This window comes from Cimex lectularius, unplaced genomic scaffold, assembly GCF_000648675.2.
Source record: "Cimex lectularius strain Harlan isolate CLEC.00 unplaced genomic scaffold, Clec_2.1 scaffold52, whole genome shotgun sequence".
Lineage (NCBI taxonomy): Eukaryota > Metazoa > Arthropoda > Insecta > Hemiptera > Cimicidae > Cimex > Cimex lectularius.
This window is the reverse complement of record NW_019392742.1, coordinates 750,252-772,067: the sequence shown is the minus strand read 5'-3', so window position 1 is coordinate 772,067 and position 21,816 is coordinate 750,252. Positions and strand designations below refer to the sequence as shown.

Genomic DNA, 21,816 nt, shown 5'->3' with positions numbered 1-21,816 from the left:
ATAAGAACCAATCTTTATGCCTCTAAATAATCTAAATTCATCTTATTTTCCTTATGTTTTTAATGAACAAGTGAAACTCAAGTTATTGCTAGCAGGTTCAAGTTCGCGATGCTTGCAAAAGCCGGTTTAATTTCCATACTTATATATATACTTGATCCCTGCAGAAAAATCTGCACAGTCGAGATGGCCTGTTCCAGGAATTTCACGTCCGTCCTTACAGTACTTATTTTAGCCGCTGTGGAATCCGTAAAGTTGCGTATGTCGACTTTTCTTAATCTTTTATTGCTCGTTTAAAAATCAAATTTCGTAAGATTTTTTTTGAGATTTTTCAATGGTTTTCCAGCTTCACATTGGGCCAGATGCAAAAACGACACTTCTTTGAACGATTGTTTGAAAATATCGATACAAAATGCCATGAGGGATTTGGGAAAAGGTCAGGTTTTAAACTATATTTTACGTATAATTTACAAAAGAATATTTACTCATTATATATATGAGAAACAAAAAAATATATAAAACTGTATTCGTGATGAATGTCTTCAAGAAATATTTTTTCACCGCATATCCTAAAAACTTTTTTCGTAACAATGAAGGCGATAAAGATTGGTTTGTTTGAAATACTTTTTCCCTTTTTATTTTAGGAAATAGAACTTTGGGTGTGCAACCTTTAGACCCTTGGAAGATGAAGCTCTTTGTGTACAACCACGGTTCCATCTCCACCGACCTGAAACTCACTGCTCGCGACGTTTCAGTCATCGGGTTCAAAAACGCCAAAGTCGACTACGTCAGGTTTCGTATTTAATTTTTTTTCTCGTGCTTTAAAAAAAAAGATTAAATTGTTGTAGAACTAACTGGGAAACTATGGATCTGCAAATCAACACACCCAAGCTGGTGCTCTTCGGCAAGTACGGAGTCGAAGGAAGGGTTGTTTTTGTGCCGATAGAAGGAAAAGGAAATTTCAGGATTACCATAGGTAAAAATAGAATAACAATAATCGACAGACTGTGCCACGTTTTGTTTATATTTGCCTGCAGACGATTTAACATCGAGGATGAAGTTTGTTTTTGAAAAGTACAATAAAAAAGGAAAGGAGTTCATCAGAGTGAAAGAATCCACGTTGGTCCCTGATGCAAAAAACATAAGCGTCCGTTTTGACAACCTTTTCAATGGCAACAAAGATTTAGGTAATTTTTTCAATATAAAACTATGGACTGAACTAGGGTAATTTAAAGAAAATTATCTTAATTTAAGTTGACATATTAGATATGAATACTTAATATAATACTTAGAGAGAGAGAGAGAGAGAGATTGAGATTGAGAGAGATAAGAGTGAGAGAGAGAGAACAAATATTAAGAGTTGGAGAAAAAAATAGAAAGAGAATGGGGAAGGACAGATAGAATTAAATAATATAAATTTAAATAAAAAATAAATATAATTTAAATAAAAAATTAAGAAATAATGAGAAAGGAGGAGTGATAATGAGGGAGAGAAAGGCAGAAAAGAAAGAGAGAGAAAGAGAGAGAGAGAGAGAGAGGGAGATTAAAATTAACAGATATAAATGTGAGAAAGAAAGAACTGAGAGAGAATATCATGAGTTGGACAAAAAGTTAGAAAGAGAATGAGGAAAGACAGATAGAATTAAACAGTAAGAAATAATGAGAAAGGAGGATTGATGATGAGGGAGAGAGAGACAGGAAAGAAAGAGAGAGAGAGAGAGACAGACAGACAGAGAAAGATCGAGAGAAAAACCGAGAGAGAGAGAGAAACAGAGGGAGAGAGAAAGATAGAGAAAAACAGAGAGAGTGAGAGAGAAAAAAGAGAGGGATAGAGAGAGAGAAACAGAGGGAAAGAGAGAGAGACGGAGAGAGAGAGAGAGAGAGAGAGTGAGAGAGAGTGGGATGGAGGGATACAAATAAACACAAATAAAGAATCAGAAAAAATGGACAAATAGTGAGGGGATTGAGAAATAAAAAGAAAAAGATAGAAAGTGATTGACAGGGTTACGGAAATGTAGGGGGAGAGAATGAGAGAGAGAGAGAGAGAGAGAGAGAGAGAGAGAGAGAAAGAGAGAGAGAGATTCAGAGAGCGAGAGAGAGAGAGAGAGAGAGAGAGAGAGAGAGAGAGAGTGACGGGGAATTAATTATGTATTTAGTTTCATTTGAATTTACTGTGCTTGTAGTTGAACTCTGCAGAAAACGTTTGTTTTAATTTATTTCATGGGGTGTCTTCTCTTCTTTTCACATTTTACAAATTAATTGCCAGTTTGTCCGAGTTTTTGTACGTCATGTTTACATGAAGTTTGTACACCCTGGGCAGTTAATTTTCGCCACCTGTGATCTTTTTTTATGAACATAAAATTTTATGTTTAAGGAAACCGAATGAACGATTTGATCAACCGAAATTGGCGATTTATCCTGAACACCCTCCAGCCGATCGGTCTGAAATCGATGGCCGCCCCAGTTAAAATTGTTGTAAATGAATTGTTCTCAAGAGTTCCTGCCAGTGATTTTATTATAAGTTAACTTACAAAACATTTTATATATGTTGTTTATTTATTTGCTTGTAATTATTTTAAATATGATTTTGTTGTTTTTGTTTTTTTAAAGAAAAACAAAGTGATTTTTTAAATAAAATCCTGGATTTAATAATATATACAAATATATTATAAGATATAATATTTTATATTAATCTATAAATTTTAGGGATAAAATAGGCATAGGTTCATAGGCATAACTTTATAAGTAAAAGCGAGATAAAACAAGAAAGTCGATAATATCCGTAAATTCCGTAGAAGTGAATTAGCGAACCTATTATAAAACGAAGTCTTAAATTTTTCACGGGCAATTTTTCCACTTTTTTCACACAATTAAGCGAAGAAAAATTGAACACAGAGTGAAATCCCATGTTTCAAACCGGAGATTTCAGTATAGCAGCTCCACGCCAACAGTGACATTGAGGAAGAAAAGAGTGAGTAAAAAGTAAAAAACAAATAAAAAATAAATAAATAGAATTCCTAAGTAGGTAGAAAGTGGAAAAGGGGCGGAGAAGGCCTGCTTTCACCATATGAGACTCTCTTATGCAACAGGCTCGCTCTTTGAAAATGTTCATCAAAACCCCTTTTTGGAACCGAGCCATAAAAAAATGTTGATTTGTTTACAGATACCAAACGGATTAATCTATTCGATGAATTTACGAGGCGACTAAAAAATTATCCGTTTAACTTGGGTTAGATATTCGAAATTGTATGTAAAACTATAATCCCACGAAAACGTTTCATGATTTTAAAGGAGGTTATAAAAAGTTTTTTTACGAGGGTTCGCAACAGCCCCCAGGGAGCCGGTGTTTTTCTGAAAAAAGCGCATTTGTAAGTACGTCCGTTTGGAATGCAGGGCCGCTGGATTCGAACCCGGGACCTTTACCTTACAGTGATGAGCCCCGTGTCAACGCACCGTCGCGGCCACGGACGCCCCTATAAAAGTTAAAAATGTTTAATGTCTCAATGTCCCTGAGCAGGAAAAAGCAGACCAGAGTGATTACAATCGAAATTATTTTAAAGTAATGAATAGTTGGATAGTATATTGTAATAAAAAAAGATTTTTTTTTTTAAATATGAGGTAGTAAATATAAGAAGAGAATAGATAATGTAGGTTTAAACAAAGTATGCTCTTTTTTTTAATAAGAAGTTTAAGAAGTAAAGGCACACCACGGATATAATTTCCATAAACATATGAATAACACTTTTTAGCAAACATTAAACAGTTAAATTATAAAAGATTTAGGATCGTGGAGAGGAAAGTAGCAAAAATTTTATATTCATAGATGATGAGACTATATTTGGGAAAAATGCTGCACCCTCGGCGGTATGGAAAACTGGATATGTAAACTTTTAAGGATATTGATTTTAGATTAAATTGTTCTACTATTTATTTTTTGGTTTTTCTTAGTACAACTTACTTCCTTATAGCATGGAAACACTCATATATATGAATGTTCTCTAAACGTAAAAAAACCAACACATTGTACCGTTTCATATAGGCAAGTAGGTGTACTATTCATTTTGGGTAAAATTTTAGAAAAGCTCCAAATAATTCCATCAATTTGGTTTTCGCAACTCCTATTCAACTATCCAACAGTGGGATCGTATGGTAGAAATTTTTTCATTTCTTGAGTTGGGGGCTTTTCTTGACTTAAGTTGTGGTATTGATCGAGTTTCGCGCCTCCTCTTCATGCTCAGGAGCATCTTTGTTCCACCTGCTATTACTAGTTACAACACACTGTCCGCTTTTCCCGAGTCATTGAAGGCAATTCCTCCTCAGACTATTTTCCTATACATGCTAAGGATATCAGGGTAGCCCGTACTATACCAGATTTATTCAGCTGACATTCCTCAAACCGCCATACTCATATTAGCAGACGATACAGTGGTCCTCTCTAGTAACATCCATTTTCACACGAAACTTTCAATTAGAGGTGTGACAAGAAAAGAAAAAAAATGTAACACAAACAAATCAACTTCACTTTCCCTAGATGAACTCCCATCCAGTCTACTTAAATAATAGACCCCTCCCAAATGCGGATAAGATGCGCAACCTCGGACTGTACATCGACAATCGTTTAACGTGGAATCCTCGCACTCGACGAAAAGTTATGACACGATGCCCATCTCTTGCACAGTCTTACAAAGCAGTGGCCAGAAAGATCCGAATGCCCTGGCCAAAGGTCATCTCCATTGCCAACGTAACTATTATTCAGAAGGATGAAGTACACATAATAAAAACCGGTTTTGACGAGTTTAGTGAACTGGAAAATGTGGGATAAAATTTGATTTTTTTAGACTTGTATTCAAAAAAATTAAACATAAAATAGAATCGAAACATATGCAGGCGTTGACGGTCTCGGTGTTGGGAAAAATCCAGTCATGATTTCATCATGATAACTATTCAAGTGGCGTGACAAGAGGCACAAAATTACTCCAAAATCCGAAATTTCTATCTCCGATGATCCATAAAATAGGAAAAACTCTGTCGACGTGCCTAGGCAAGACCTATCATCAGTTCTGGCATCTAGGTGTAAACAATGATAAATGATTGAGGATTGATTTTCTCTGACTTTTATTATCTTTTCCCTTTGGCAGAGGTTTGTATGACCCTCCAGGCAAGGGTGCAAACAGTAGGGGTTCTTAGGAACTCCCGGATTGGTGATCAGTTTTACGGAAAAAATAAAAGCGAACCATGGTAGGAGGCGATTCCTAGTAGCCCCAAATTGAGGTTAAATTTGAGGTGATCGTGGTTTGAGCACAACTTTGTACCTTAGATGGAAGGTACCCGGCCGACCGGAACCAGAGATAGAGTGCCTTCTAGCGACAAACTTTTGCTGAAAGCCACAAAACTCTTCTTGAAAGACATATGTGTGGCACTTCTGAACTTGGCATGCATTGCTTCTCCTCGCTTGCACAAGGATGTGACATGTCCATGCATATGAAATCTTCCTGATACTATGTTCCGATAGCAGGGGGCGTCTGAAAGACCTAGTGGATCTGATTCAACTCAGCTTGGCAAAGATGGGAATATCTGCCTCTTACAATACTGTCAGTAGAGCAGCAAGAAGTTACTTAAGGAGAATTGAGCAAGCGGGCAACGGGAAATGAACTAGCTATCCTGAGAGCTAAGGACGCCACCCAAAATTAGGGTTTGTCTATTACGTATCCAATAATTCCTCTTTTTGTTGGAGAGAAATTTGGAGCAATTTATTTCTGGACTAGGACTATTTTCCAGTGGTCACATACCAATTGACACAATATCTGAAAAGGGACGACAAAGGGTATCTTTATCGCTTCAATTCTCGCTTAATTGATCTTCATCTTCGATTAGTCAGTCGGACATCACTTCAGAATTTGGAACACCAACTTCTCTAGTGCGAGAGCATGATGTCTGCCGGACTTGCTTTGCGGCTACTTTGGCCCCCACAAAATCTTACCTTCTTAGAACCGAAGCGCTACCATATTCTATGAAGCTAGGAATTAATTTTGAATAAGAAAGTTGTGATACGGTTTGTATTTTTTTATGAAATCATCAAAATAACTTATAATTTCATAAATATTTACACTTCGTCTAATATTTTAGACTTGGCTATCGGAGAATAATTTGTTTTTAGATTAATAAATTGTCCAATGGATTCTTTCAGAACAGACAAAACACAAATTTTTGTAAAAAAATTTTATTACAAAAGTATAAAGTCTACAGACATCGAAGAACTTGAGAAGGTGCCACAGTTAATGTACAAATGAGATGAAATGAAAGAAATGATCGATGGGGCGTGATATGATTTGTGAATAAATGAAAATGATAGGATGAAAGATGAACGATGAAAGATGAAAAGAAATGATAAATTTACAAAGGCAACGTTAATTATTTATATAATCAAAAAGGTGATTTTTACCAAAAGGAAAAAAATGGTTCAGAGGTTGCCCGTGCAAATTATTTAAATGAAATGAAGTGAAAATGAGATGAAGATGAAGAAAGATGATTGATGAATGAAATGAAGTTAAATGTGGAGTATTTTTTTAACTAGACTTTCCGACTTGGTCGACCTGGGTCTGGAGGTTGTTGACGACCTCAGGTGGAACGTGCTCTCCGAGGATTTCGAAAAGGTTGATCCTCTGGTTGCCGGGTATGCTTTCGTATGCCGCCAGTTCTATCCCTTCTTGGACTTTCTGTATGGTGGCCCCTTGTGGGATCAGGTGGGTGTTCTGCGCCTGGCGGATGGCCTCGTTGGTGAAGAAGGCGCCTTCTTTGTTCTGGGGGAAGGAGGCGGCTAAGCCGATTACCATCCCGATGAACACCAGCCCCGCCGTCTTCATCTGATTTCAAAAAAAGAAAAGTTTTTTGTGAATGTTTCAATACAAGTGAAAACGGAGAAACGTTTAGTAAACAGGTGTCATTCGCAGCCGGCTCGCTTTCGTGCATGGTGAAAGCTGTTAATAATTCAGATCGATCAGCATTAGTCAGCCTCGCCTTTCCTTTCTGGATCGACCGGTCACGTAATCGACCGGAATGACGACCCGAGGTTTAAAAAAAAAAGTTTTATTTTGAAATACATACACACCTTTAGAAGTGAAAACAGTGGCATTTGGAGATCAAAGGAAATAAAGAAAGCTGTTTTCCCTTCAACATTAAAAATTTCATTTTGAACCGGAATGGAAGGTTTTGAGATTATACAAATTACGATCATCGACTGTACTCAAAAATTAGAAGAAAATATTAGAAAATAAAAGTCCATCTGACCTCGATAATGTATCGAATCTTCACGCTCAATATTTCCTTAACAGTCTCAAAAAACCGAACGATTACCATGAGCACCATACTAAAAAGATACAGTGATCAAGCGAGACGTTACGGAGATCGTGCTCTCGTGATTGAAGGAAAAAATATAAAACATCAATACTATCATAAGAAGCTTGTAAAGCTCATTGTACATATTTTGACGTGAAGAATTCTTTACATAAAAAATTATTATTAAGTTTACTAGCAATTTATTTTTCGTATAAGGATAAAAAACATAGGTTTCACTATTCATTCCTCACCGCAGTATAGCGAGATCAACCGGACCGTCAAAAGATTCATTATATTAAAGACAATACGTCAAATTGAGCAAATATAAATTTATACTTGGATGCGAGACAATTTCGATTTCTCTCTATTTTCTCTTGTTGGTCAGGATTATAAGCAGGGTGAGGCACCGACACCTTCCATTTAATGCTTTCCATGATTCTCAGTGATGAGCCTGTAGTTTGGGCTTTTTAAGTCATCCTGGTCTGTCATTCCATGCTGTTTTGACTTGTCAGATTATTTTATTGTCATTTGTGTTCTTCATTCGTAATCTTCATTCGTCATTCGTAATCATTGGTGATTTGGTTCAGGGTTATAAGCAGGGTGAGGCACGCCACTGACAGCATTGTACATTTTATCCGGTGTTAAAAAGCAAACTTTGTATGAGAGGGTAATCTTGTCAAGGATGAAGTACGTCAAGGATAAATAGAAAAGTCCGAATTTCAAGCTTTAAAACTGTCATTCACATCCGACTTTTGTTCGAAAACCTAGTAAATTATTGCCGAAGTCGACTAAAAGTACGAGATTTTCTAAAGGCTCGTTTTCAAATTTCACATGTTTTTTTAGACGACCCTGCCAATTTGTGCCAAATTGCCTCTATAGAATCGACAGTATTTTCCAAAAAATATTTTTTTCTTGAGTTTCTTATTTAAATTTTTATTTTTTTATATCACTTCCTCCATTTAATAACTAAGAAAATCTTCTCCAGACCCTAGCGGTTGCTACGGTAATAAAAATTAATTCTCAAACGATTCTTTAAAAACCAATGTAGGCTATTATATTTTCGCTCTAAGTAAAAGTGGTATTGTCCCCTCACCCTGCTTATAACCCAGACCAGGCAGTTAAGGGTGATTAGTCTAAGCTACAAGTTTTGAAAATGATTTTTACATCAAATCTTTATTCGAAAACCTAGTTAATTTTTGCCAACGTCTATCGTTGTCTAATTTTGCACGTTTTGACGGTTTCTCTGGAGTTTCTTCTGTATTTTTCTAATTTGTTTTATTTTCTTTCATCAGTCAACAATCCAAGGAATATTCTGCAAACGGTTAGAACAATTATAACCATGAGTTCGCGAACAAGTAAAAAATCAAAACAAGCTATTTTCTTCTAGAAAATTATTTAAAAACATGAAGGAATAAATTCATATATATTGTATTGTCCTCACCCTGCTTATACCCCAAGCCAAAAAAGCATGGCAAACAGGAGGTTAAGGGTGATAAAAAAAGCTAAACTACAGGTTTCAAAAATGATTTTGACATCAAATTTTTGTTCGAAAACCTAGTCAATTATTCCTTTAAGCCTACAGATAAAGGGTGTGACATATTCTAAAGGATCGATTTTAAATTTCACACGTTTTGGCAGTTTCTCTTGAGTTTCTTCTGTATTGTTATATCTTTTTAACGAATACTTTCACCTGACTATAATCCAGGAAATTTGGAAACGTTAGCGGTTAGAACATTTATAAAAAATAGTTGACGAACAAGTAAATAAACAAAACAAAGTATTTTTTCTTTCTACAAAATAATTAAAAACATGACCAGACAAGAACAACTTCAGTATTTAAAAATTATTTTCACGTCAAAATTTTATTCAACATGTTTGTTTTATTGTCAATTATTAGTCAAAGTTTTTCAAATTCCACAAGTTTTAATAACACAAGGTTTCTTTAAACCGTTTCCTATTGGTCATGTCCTTCTGTAGGTCAACAAATGCATTACAATTTAGAAAAATGGAGATTTTCTTTAAAACCAACTGTTCTTCGAAAATCACCACGGAAGAACAAAATATAAAATAATGAATGCAAGATCAATTTTCAAAATTAACGATCTCTTAATATAGGGAAAAATTGTTTGATTTGTTAGTAGTTGCCGAGTAATTTGATCAATTGTTCTTTTGTCCATAACAGTCAGCCATTTGGCAGTTAAATTAAATAAAATTTCTATACAAGTTTGTTTAAAATTTCAATATTTATATAATTGTAAAGCCCAAAAAAGGAATTGCTAATAAAAGGCCGATTAGTATTAAATAAGTATCTGAAAAATATATAGTTAAATTTAGCATCAGAGAATGCTATTTATAAATTTTTAAATTGGTTCTAAGGATCTAACGTTGGTAGGAAAAAAATCAACCATCAATAGGAGACCCCTTTGCAATCAACGAAGAAATTACCTATCCTTTATGAACTGTTTTTAAGAAAAAAAAGACGTTTAGAGTAACTCCATCATAGTTTTTAAATTCACTAGTTTCGTGATCCGCTTGACCAATTAATATCTTTCAATTAATTAAGGTTTTAATTTTTTATCTCAACTAAAAACCTTAATTGAAAGATAGTTTTTAAAATGTTGGCCGGTATCCATCGGTATGGGATACTGAGGAGAGGTGGATGGGCAACAAAATGGTTATGTACTATTTCATCCATTTTATAAATTAAAGTTTCACTCTAATGTCTACTGTTAACTTTTAATTTTTCGACATTAAAATAAGGAAAATAGATTTTTTATAAATTCAGTACTTTAGGTATTGAACCACTTCGTTAATTAAATAAGCCTAGTCTGTCTTATGTTTATATTAGATATTCTATTTGTTATTGTTTATTATAATTTATTGAAATATATAATATTGATATTATTGGTCTGATGCTTTTCGCTGTATAACCATATCATTCTTCAGTCAGAAGAAAAAAAAATGGCCGTAAGTTAAGCTTATTATTAAGTTTTGCTTTTTACGATTATGTCGCTCTTTGTTATGTAGAAATTATGCCTTGATACTATAAATGTTATAGTTTTGAATATATAATTTTTTTTTTGGGGGGGGGGGGAAATGGCATTTTGGCCTATGCTGGGTGTAAAACCACGAAGTAACTTGTTTACAGCCGTGGGTCACCGAAGTTCGACGTTTTCTCTTTTCCGAACGATTGTAAAAAACAAAAAATATTTAAAAATTCAACGGACCTGTCAAATAGGCTTTGATGGTGATTTTGCAATGAAGCGTTTTGAAATGATACAAGCCGTTAACCACTTTCGAAGACGGGAGGGTTGACGACCTGAGAGGCTGCGAAGTCACGTCTTGGCCAATTTCTACACGGAATTTTTCCGATGGGACCGATGGGACGCGAGCTGTATTGAAAAATCTGTCAAAACTGCTGATATATCGTTTAAAAAAGAAAAAATCCATGTTATTTTTTTTCCAGAATCTGATCTTTGGAAAGATCAGGAAGGAAAAGTTTTGACTTTTGATGTAAAAAGCCACCAAAAGCTCTTTAATATTTTAAACTTTTTTTATATACACCTACCTCTAGGATAATAAATAGACAATTAATTACAGAAAAATCGTAAATACAGTAAACCGCAAAACCGCAAAGCCAATCCATTCAACTCCCGCATTCTTTAAAAATTAATAACCATTATTTCGACAATAAAACGTTTCGTTCCAAAAACTCTATTAATTGAACAATTTATTATCCGTATAAACAAGATAAGTCTGACTATTTACTGTATACTGGTAGCTCAGCGAGATCAAGCGGACCGCAAGATTCGATGTAATAAGATCGATACGTCAAGTTGAACAAATATGAATTATAATTTAATACGATGCAATTTTCACGTTTTTCTTTTTCTCTGTACTCTTTGTCAGGGTTATAAGCAGGGTGAGACACTGTCACCTTCCATACAAATTGGTAATATTTTTTTAAATATCATTGAGTTCTGTGTGGTTATGAATTTTTAGTTTGGCCTTTTCCGATCATCCTGTCGATCTGTCATTTCATAATTTTCAGGATGAGACACAGTCATTTACGGTAATTTCGCCTATGTTGTTATACGATCAGTGGGCAGAAGAGTTTTTTCATACCTAGACTTACATTCCAACTCAGACCGACGACTGAAGATGTCGAGAAGCCGAAACCCATCTGACAGGCTGAAAAATCGAGACTGACCAAATGTTCAGAAAACAACCAAATATGCCAGATAAAAACATGTTTTTTCCTATGTCATTTAAAATGTAATAGACACTTAAACAAACTTTTAAGAAAATATTAAGTTTGTAAAAGCTTACAAGATACACAAGGTAATAAACAGCGAGAATTAGGCGGGCCGTGGTGGTTAGGCTTCCTACTCAATCAAATTGACGAATATAATTATACTGATATGTTCATTTTATTATTTACTGTAGTTTGGTTAGTTTGCCATGTTTTGAATGAAAATTAGCACATGAATCTAAACACTCGGGGTGAAACAGAGGCGAGATTCAGCGGACCCAAACGATCAAACAACCCCCAAAATTCGGGAAAATCTTATTTTCTTTTACGTTCCGCATTCTGTATTATCTTGAAAATCTTGTCCATTTGTAATAATTTTCCTAAATTAAGTTAATTTTGTTTCCTTAGTTCGCTAGCTGGAACGTTTTTTAGTCAAAACAACACAGAATGTTGACACACTGGGCGAACCAAGCAAAAAACAGCGGACCCAAAATGCTTCGAAAATCACAATTATTGAAAAATATTTACACAAAGAACATCAAAGCCAATTCGGCAAATAATAATTATTCAACATTTAAAAAAAATATCCTAAGGGTTCTACATACTTACAACAAGGAATTAAAATGACACATGAATTAATTCTTAACAATTTTGTACAATGATTTTTTTTTATAAATGAACTATGTTTTATGTGAACAAATAAATATATAGTAAGCTCATTCATTCATCAGTGTATTTTTGAGGTGCTGGACTTCACCTACATCGATCGGTTATGGGAGGAAGTCCTTACCACTTGAGACGTACCTTACTCATTCAAAATGTTTATATTTTCTAACCTTCCTCAGTCATAAGTAACATCTTGTCAGCTATAAATCTTGATTTGAATTTCAATGAAGGCTTAAAGGAAGAGGATAGCACTGGGGTAACCACCTAAACGGCTTATGCAGCCTCAGTCTCTTCCGTGACAGACACAATGAAGATGACGATATGCCAAAATGCTTCTAACAGACTAATCCAGCGAGTATAGACATACGAAAATTGTACTAAAAACAAAAATATTCAATAACTATTTAATGATGCTTCATGACCATAAAATGCTCACTATTGTGTTAAAAAGAAATGCAAAATATAAACTTGAACTAATAACATACGACTGGATTATGTTATAATAATAAATGATTAATCTTCTAATTTTATTATGAAAAGTATTCTAATATAAATAAATTATACTTTTGTAATTAATTTTAATGAAAAGTGATGAAAGGTTAGCGTTGAATAATTTTTTTTCACCTTTTGAATTTAGGATTATCATCTGCTTTAAAATGTACATAAGGGTCGTTAAGAAATTATGAAATACGAAATTGACTGTTATGCAAGCAAATAAAGGTTATCTTTGTTTCAGCTGATAAATCTGACTAATGTTTAGCGAGACCAAGCGGACCTAGAGTTTAAATATAATGGTAGGTAATTAGCTACTCTTGCAGATCACGTAACCAGTCACAAATCGGATCAAAATTTCAAAATGATACACATAAATACAATTTTATCAAATTCAACCGAATTTTATTTAAAAATAAATCGAGTGATATGGCTTTACTTGATTTTTTTTGGATGTTTTTCGCGATATTTTCCCCAAGTTTTAATACGTTTCGATCTGATTCGAAAAGTCGTAAATGATATATGAGTTGACGATGCTTACCTCGCTGAAGGTAGGAGAGTACTGGGCGATCCGTCTGCAGTTTAGTTGGCTTATGTAGCACCAAATCTGACCTGGATGCCCCCACTCGTTTCCTGTGCTTTCACCGCCTCCGATGACACTCTCTTCCTCTGATGGCCGGACATCGGAGGGGAAATTTTAGAAAAGGGTCTCTTATCGGGGGATTAACGCGAATCGTACGATCCTCGTTGTCGGGGAAACTCGATCGACCATGCATCAAGCATCAGGGGTCCATCTATTTTCTTACATAACCAGAGTATGATGATGATAAATTGACAGCTCTATCAAAACTTTCCAAACATCCTCTAAAATTTTAATTCTACATAATTTATTATTGTGAGATTTTTTGTGAGGCTTGCGGGCTGATGAATCTGTATTTCGGTTGTTACAGAACAATTTGTAAATATCTAGAATTCACCCGACATAATTTATCAAATGGTCAGCCTTTTGGAACTCAACCAACAATTTAAAGCGCAAAAATATCCAGCAAATCCATCCACTCAATAAAAGTGATTTAAAAACCTTTATATCCAGCCTATAAGAACTCAATTAATGACACATAAAAAATGCTCACATTCAGGTAAACTGGTACATACACCAACCTCATATATCATTTCTCAGACTCTTGGAACTCAACTGAAATTACCTACAAAATCTTCCTCATTTTAGAATCAACAAACCATATAATAATATATCATATAAATAACCTATTAGAACTTAACCAAACTTATTTATAAACCCTTTTATGTTTTAGTGGTCAATTGACCAAGTTACTTCTTTCAATTATTCTTTTTATGTAAGGTCTTGGTTGAGATAAAACTTGACATTGAAAACGGCAAAAAGAGGGAAAATTAGAAAAGAGCAGCGGCGTAATTAGCCGAAGATCGTGACACCGACTTTTTTTATCTCAACCAAAACTTACATAAAAAGAATAATTATGTATAAACCTTTAAATCCATCTTATAGGAACTCAATCACTAATACATATCAAAATATACTCAGTTAAATATACACCAGCGTAATGTATTATTACTCAAACTCTTGGAACTCATCCAACAGTATAATAATGTATCACATAAACATCCTGTTAGAACTTAACCAACCTTATTTATAAACCTTTAAATCCATCTTATAGGAACTCAATCAGTAGTACATATCAAAAAATATTAGTTAACTCTACACAAGCCTAATGTTTCATTAGTCAGCCTCTTGGAACTCAACCAACAATGTAATAATGTATCACACAAACACCCTGTTAGAACTTAACCAACGTTACTTATAAACCTTTAAATCCATCTTATAGGAACTCAATCANATCAGTAATACATATAAAAAAATACTCAGTTAAATCTACACCAGCCTAATGTTTCATTACTCAGCCTCTTGGAACTCAACCAACAATGTAATAATGTATCACATAAACACCCTGTTAGAATTTAACCAACATTATTTATAAACCTTTATATCCAGGTTAGAGGAACTCAACAGTAATACATATCAAAAAATACTCAGTTAAATCTGCACCAGCGTGTTAGACTTTTAGGGTATTTTTTATGAAAAAATTAAAATACAATTTTAACAATTATAGTAATAATTGTAATTTTTTTACTATTACTATTATTTTAATAAAAAGAAAAATTTAAAAATAAAAGGCACTGTAAGGGAAACAGAATTTATTCAATCCAATTATTTCTTTTCTAAAATTATATTTACACTCTTCTTTCTTTTAAATTGAATCTTAAAACTTAAATTTTTACAAAAAAATAAACCAATTCTTCTTGAAACAATATAAAAAAAACCTCAAAATATAATTAAGTAGTATTTAAACTATTTTTAAAAATAAATGAATTCATATTTACGTATGCGCAATCACCAAGGAATAAAATTAAGGAAATTTGGAATAGGAAAAAACTCACACGATGAATGCCGTTTTCCTGATATTTTCTCATAAGATGATTCTTCACAGGCCAAGTTGAAGCAGCTATGTTCGAGGTGGTTTGTTCGCAGTCTCCCAATGGAAAGCATCCTGTCCTCCGCCTTTCAGCCTTTCTGCCCTCTTGTCTCCCACGAGTTCCAAAGTCCATCGCATCCTTCACGTTCATATCAATTTGTTTGTTACAAGGGTAATGTATCATTACTCAGTCTTAAAGTCACTAGTTTTCGTGGTCCGCTTGACCAATTAATATCTTTCAATTGATTAAGGTTTTTAGTTGAGATATAAAAGTCAGTGTCACGAGCGGGATTCGAACCCACGACCTTCGGCTAGATACGCCGATACTCTACCACTTGACCTATCGTTACTTCGATCCATTTGGACACTAACTTCCCATCTCAACCCCAACTTTTGAATTTTCCCTCCTTTTCGCCATTTTTCAAATCAAAATTCAAAAGGTGGCGTTGAGATGGGAAGTTAGTGTCTGCGTGGATCGAAGTCACAATACTCAAGTGGTAGAGTAGCGGCGTATCTAGCCGAAGATCGTGGGTTCGAATCCCGTCGTGCCATTGACTTTTTATCTCAACTAAAAACCTTAATTAACTGAAAGATTATTCAGTCACTTGGAACTAAACCAAGAATATAATAATGTATCACATAAACACCCTGTTAAAACTTTATATCCTGCTTAGAGGAACTCAACAGTAATATATATTAAAAATACTCAATTAAATCTACCAATTTGATGTATCAATGCTCATCCACTTGGAACTCAACGTTCATTCATTTAGAAATCAACAATATATAGCTGAATTGTGTGGAATTGAGTTCCAAGACTTTCATTACCCATGCAGTTACTATCGAGCGTGAAATTTTCATGGTTGAAGATAATCAAAAAGAAACGTTTATCGACTTTTAGAAATCCATAGATTATGTTGAAAGCTGATGGATTGTTGCTTATTAGGACAGATTCTAAGTTTATTGGTTTAGAAATGTTTGGGACTTTGCTCAGATTTTTTAGCAGTTTGTCTCTTTCATTTTCATATTCTGGACATTCAAAAATTATGGGGGAAGGATTTGAAGGGCAATCGCAAGTGGGACAGTTCGGAGACGATGCCAAACCGATTCTCTTCTTGTAGCTACCCCATTGCCATTGGTAGAAGTAATCGTCCTTGTGGAACAGTTGGGGACTAAACGCAAAACTGCCTCTATGGCTATGCACCCATACATCCATGATAGCCTACGGATGGGTGGTTGGGTGGACAAAGCAAGGAAGGTCAAGATCCTGGGTACTGCTCAGAGACTAGCATGCTTGAAAATCATTGGTTCTGTGAGACTACTGACCTATTTGTCCTTCTGAATCTACTACCATTACATATATTTTTCCAAGGAGAGACCAGAACCACAATTCGTAGGTCTAATGTCGGGACAGGCTCCAATTGCTTGCTCGCATAACAAGGAGCCACTAAAGCTGTACACTAGACACTATTTTTATATGGTCCCACAGAAAATATTCAATATTCTAATGTAAACAATACCGGCAATTAATGTTTACTTTAGTGAATAAGCAAATTATTCGAATTAATAACGAAATGGGGGCGTCGGTGGCCGCAAGGTTTAGTCTTTGACACGGCGCTCATCACTGTAAGGTAAAGGTCCCGTGTTCGAATCCAGCGGCCCTGCATTCGAACCCGACATACTTACAAATGGGCTTTTTTTTCAAAAACACCGGCACCCTGAGGGTTTATATGACCTCTGCTGTTGCGAACCATCGTAAAAAAAAAAAAAAAAAAAAATAATGAAATGCGGTTTTTCAAATTTTTGCCATAACGTTGTCATTTTTTGACCAATTTAAAATCCGAATTCACCAATGTTTTCAGCGTAAAAAATCCTTTAAAATTATCTGTCAGGGTGTATAGGGTTGTATTTGAAATTTTTATGTTGAACTGGGCCTGATGTAACCTGTATAATTTTTCTCCAAATAAAAGTAAAAATGTGAAACTAGACTTAAAAAAATATTAAGGACGTGTTTTTGTTGACACCCTGTATATGTGTGTATATTTATTTGTATATATTTATATGAATGTGAAATTTGTAAATAATTTAATTATTGTGAGTGTGTGAATTTAACGAGAGGGTTGATGGCGGAATTTAAAGTATCCGACGCATAAACTTGAGTAAGGGCTGAAATGACATCAGTGTTGGTAGACCCTGATTTTTAGCAAAATAAATAAACAAATAAATAATCATAATCTTCTTATATTTGTATATGTCCATGTAGAACAGTTTTCAAGCAAAACACACAGAAAATAATACGGAATATTAAAAACTGAAGAATTGCATAAGTTTAGAATAAATGCGACTCATTAATATTTAACATATATTTTTGAACATATATTAATTGAATTTTTCCGGCTGATGCTTTATCTCGATTACATCAAATTTGCTTGTTTTTTCTAGGTAAAGTTACCTTTTTACAATGCAACATGCATTCCTTGAACTATTAAGCACGGCGGAAAAGCCCCCACTCGAAAAAGCTTTTTAGATAAATTACAAAAATAATTGGATTCAGTTGTAAAGTGACGAGATGTGTTTTTTGTTGTGTGTTTTGAAAGATTGCAATAGTCAATGAAGTAATTTGACCTTTCGCTCAGCAACAGATGCAAACCTTTGATCTAAGCGAATAATTTAAACATATAAGAGACAATCTGAAGACAATTAATTTAATTTGTTTAAAACTTAATAGCAAGCGATTTAGCAAAGAGTTATATTAGAGAAAGGTAAAAAATAAAATCGACTAATAACTAATTTAACAATATTTTTATCATTTAGGTTCCCTCAAATTTGATGTACTACCCAACCCAACAGTTTTGGAAACTTCTTTCTTAAATGACAGTAAGCAAAATAAATCGTTTTTTATTCGAAAATTGTGAGACGAGGTCTGCTGTGCGTAGGTTTTAGAAAAGCATTTTCTTTATTGTGCCAACGTTTCGATCTTTATTGAGATCATCTTCAGGGCTCAAAAATGTTAGTTTTTGCGTAATTGTGCCATTCTTGTGTGACAAGTCGACTCAACACGACACACAAAAATGGCACAATTTCGCAGAAAACTAACATTTTGAGCCCTGAAGATGATCTCAATAAAGATCGAGACGTTGGCACGATAAAGAAAATGTTTTTCTAAAATCTACGTTACAATAGACCGCATCTCACGATTTGAGTTTTTGTCTAAAAAGTAAAAAAAAAATGCAAATTGTTAAGGAAAATTACAAATAAATTTAAAACGGACAGATAAAATTTGTTTTAATTCACTAATTTCGTGGTCCGCTTGACCAATTAATAAATGACAATTAATTAAGGTTTTTAGTTGAGATGAAAAAAAAGTTAACGGCACGAGAGGGATTCGAACCCACGACCTTCGGCTAGATACGCCGCTGCTCTACCACCTGAGATATCGTGACCTCGATCCACTCGGACATCAACTCCCCATCTCATAAGTCCCTGAGGTATTGAAGGTACGTTTGTACTATGCGAGCAAGAAGTGGACGGGCATTATCGTGCATTGAAATAGGATTGTCGCTGATTTCATCGCGGATAGGCAACGCATAATGTTCCGAAATTTCATCCACATAGCGAGTGGCCGTCAAAGACCCTCCAGGAACAACAACCAACTCTGTACGACTCACCATTGAAATTCCCGCCCACATCATCACTGAGCTACGATGAAAAGATTGGCTCTGGGAAAAATTACAACCTTCGTACTTTTCATTTCGCCTTCTCCACACTCTCTCCCGCCCATATGAAGATCGTAGAGCAAATCTACACTCAATTTGAAAAACGTACAGCAGACCAATCGTCCAAATACCAAAGGCTGTGTCCTCGATTAAATGCGAGCCGTGCAACTCTGTGTGTTCTGGTCAATTCTGGTCCTCTTACGGGGCGAAAAGCCATCCGTCCATACTGATTTAATCTTCGTCGAGTAGTGCGTTCAGAAATTTGGTCACCTCGAACTTCCTAGAGCTGATGAATCGCTTGAACAAAGTAAGGTGCCGGTTTCGTAAAATTCTTAGGCAAAACCGGTCATCCTGTGGTTCTGTTACCCTTGGGCGTCCAGAACCGGGCCTTCCATGGTAGGACCTAGTTTCTTGAAAGCGTCTCGTCTTCTTGCAAATTTTCGTTGGGAACTCCGGTGGCTAGGTCTGATGGAGCGTCCATCTTCAACAAGTGCCACACCACGCCCAACATCCTCAACACTAAGTAGCATTTTTAAGTTTAAAAATTGAAATTAAGAAAGCAAAGATGAAAACTAAACAGCTTATTGCTTCAGAATTCAAATGAGACTGAATAAACATTTTAAATCCCGTAAAAATGAAACATTGAAAAATCCTTTATCCTTGTTTTGGATTAAGTATTAAGTGTGTTCAGCTCTAATTAATATTCCCAATTTAAAACATAGCATAAACAAATATTTATTGATAAAAACAATGAGACATATTAAGGGCAGAATTTTCTTTTATGGAGAAAATGAAAACAAAAATCAATTCGTCTGTCAGTGTATATTTACATTACATTGGCGTTAATAGATAAAAAGAAAAACCCACTATTTTGTTTAAAGACTTAAACTTAAATTGCATCAAAATTTAATGTATTTACAAATTTTACGAATGAACTAACGAAAGATGCTTTTCGATCACTATACTTTTTAATATGCCCTAGGTTTATTTATTCTGATCCTGCTCTGCATCCACATTTGGGTCGTCAATAAAATTAATTGGGGTGGTTAATAACATTAATTTTTGAATATTTAATTTTATCCTTTGTTTTGGTCTTCTTTAGATGGTTTATTTCACTTGTCGGTTCCAATTGTTATTCGGATATATTTAATAGAGTGTAAAAACGCAATACTTGTATTAATTCAATTCATTACTCTTTTTATCCAAGGTCTTAGTTGAGTTGATAAAGTTAGTGTCACGAGCGGGATTCGAACCCACGACCTTTGGCTCAATACGCCGATGTAACCACTCGAGCTATCGTGGGTTCGAATCCCGCTCGTGACACCAACTTTTTCATCTCAACTAAGACCTTTGATAAGAAGAATAATTAATTGAAGTAAATAATACGATCAATTATGACCACTAAACATATATGGACTTTCATTAACATCATTGACAATTATTGGAGGGAATATCTTAAACGAAATGACTTGATTTGGCAAACATGCATATGTTTTTACTTAATAAATGTGATACGTAACCTTACGTTCAAATTGACTTATAAAAATCTTTTGATTTCATATTTTTTCTTTCAAAAGAATGCTCGATGAAAAGTTGCCGAGCAAGATGTCTTGGGTGGCACGAAAGTTTGACGGATGGTTTGTCATTGATCTATGACGTGAAAATTTACAATCAAAATCGTTGAAAGTGGGTTAAAAATAATTTTAGAAAATCCTTATTATAGAAAATAGAATTGATATCTCGATATGTCCATTTCGAACACCTTCGAATATCGATATTGCGTTATACTTTCCACATAATTTCCCCCCCACCAACGAAGATTACAAAACTTGACTTTTTACTTGTGTCTGTCCCATTATACTCGGGTGAAAATCCATGCGACAAAGGAGAGACGTGAGAGCCATGCCTGAACCGGCAGAAAGCGACTGCGAAAAAAAAGCAGCCAGGCAAAGAAATATTTAATTAACTCTTGTGAAAAGCCTGGACGTGACAAGAAACAGCATTGTACTATGAATACCTTATAATCATTAGTGAACAGTTTTATTCGGTTTACGAAATATGATTGAACCGATATGTATTGTTTATGATGATGGCAAATTGGGTGAAATGACATAATGAGTCTTTTCAGACCCAACATAAAATATACATGGTTATTTGGAGATCGTGAGATGCGGTCTGATGTGACGTAGGTTTTACAAAAAACATTTTCTTTATCGTGCCAACGTTTCGATCTTTATTGAGATCATCTTCAGGGCCTGGGATTTATAAAGATTATTTAAATTTTACAAATAATATGGGATGTGAAAAAAATGAATTTATACAATGCTAGAAAATTTTAGATTTGAAAAAAAATGAATTTCTATAATTATAGAAAATTTTAGATTAAAAAAATGAATTTATACAATGCTAGAAAATTTTAGACTAAAAAAATTAATTTCTATAATGATAGAAAATTTTAGATTTAAAAAAGAATGAATTTCTAAAATGATAGAAAATTGTAGATTTAAAAAAATGAATTTATACGATGCTTGAAAATTTTAGATTTCGAATGAATTTATACAATGCTAGAAAATCTTAGATTAAAAAAATGAATTTATATAATGATAGAAAATTGTAGATTTAAAAAAATGAATTTATACGATGCTTGAAAATTTTAGATTTCGAAAAAATGAATTTATACAATGCTAGAAAATCTTAGATTAAAAAAATGAATTTATATAATGATAGAAAATTTTAGATTTAAAAAATGAATTTATACAATGCTAGAAAATTTTAGATTTCAAAAACATGAATTTATACAATGATAGAAAATTTTAGATTTAAAAAATGAATTTATACAATGATAAAA

The 21,816-nt window shown here is 34.2% G+C and overlaps 2 protein-coding genes across 2 annotated transcripts; one reads left to right on the top strand and one right to left on the bottom strand.

Annotated features, from left to right (window-relative positions):
* The first annotated feature begins 183 nt into the window (after positions 1-183).
* LOC112126973 (protein takeout-like) lies at positions 184-2,523 on the top strand. The gene is made up of 6 exons (XM_024227106.1): positions 184-256; positions 344-433; positions 642-789; positions 846-973; positions 1,035-1,184; positions 2,372-2,523. Exons 1-6 carry the CDS (start codon positions 184-186, stop codon positions 2,521-2,523), a joined length of 741 nt encoding a protein of 246 aa, XP_024082874.1.
* Positions 2,524-6,201: 3,678 nt separating this feature from the next.
* LOC106664957 lies at positions 6,202-13,381 on the bottom strand. Its single transcript, XM_014391064.2, has 2 exons — positions 13,284-13,381; positions 6,202-6,860 (listed from the first exon to the last, which is right to left on the bottom strand). The coding sequence occupies exon 2, from the start codon at positions 6,858-6,860 to the stop codon at positions 6,564-6,566; it is 297 nt and encodes a 98-aa protein (XP_014246550.1). The 5' UTR covers positions 13,284-13,381; the 3' UTR covers positions 6,202-6,563.
* Between the last annotated feature and the right edge of the window lie 8,435 nt (positions 13,382-21,816).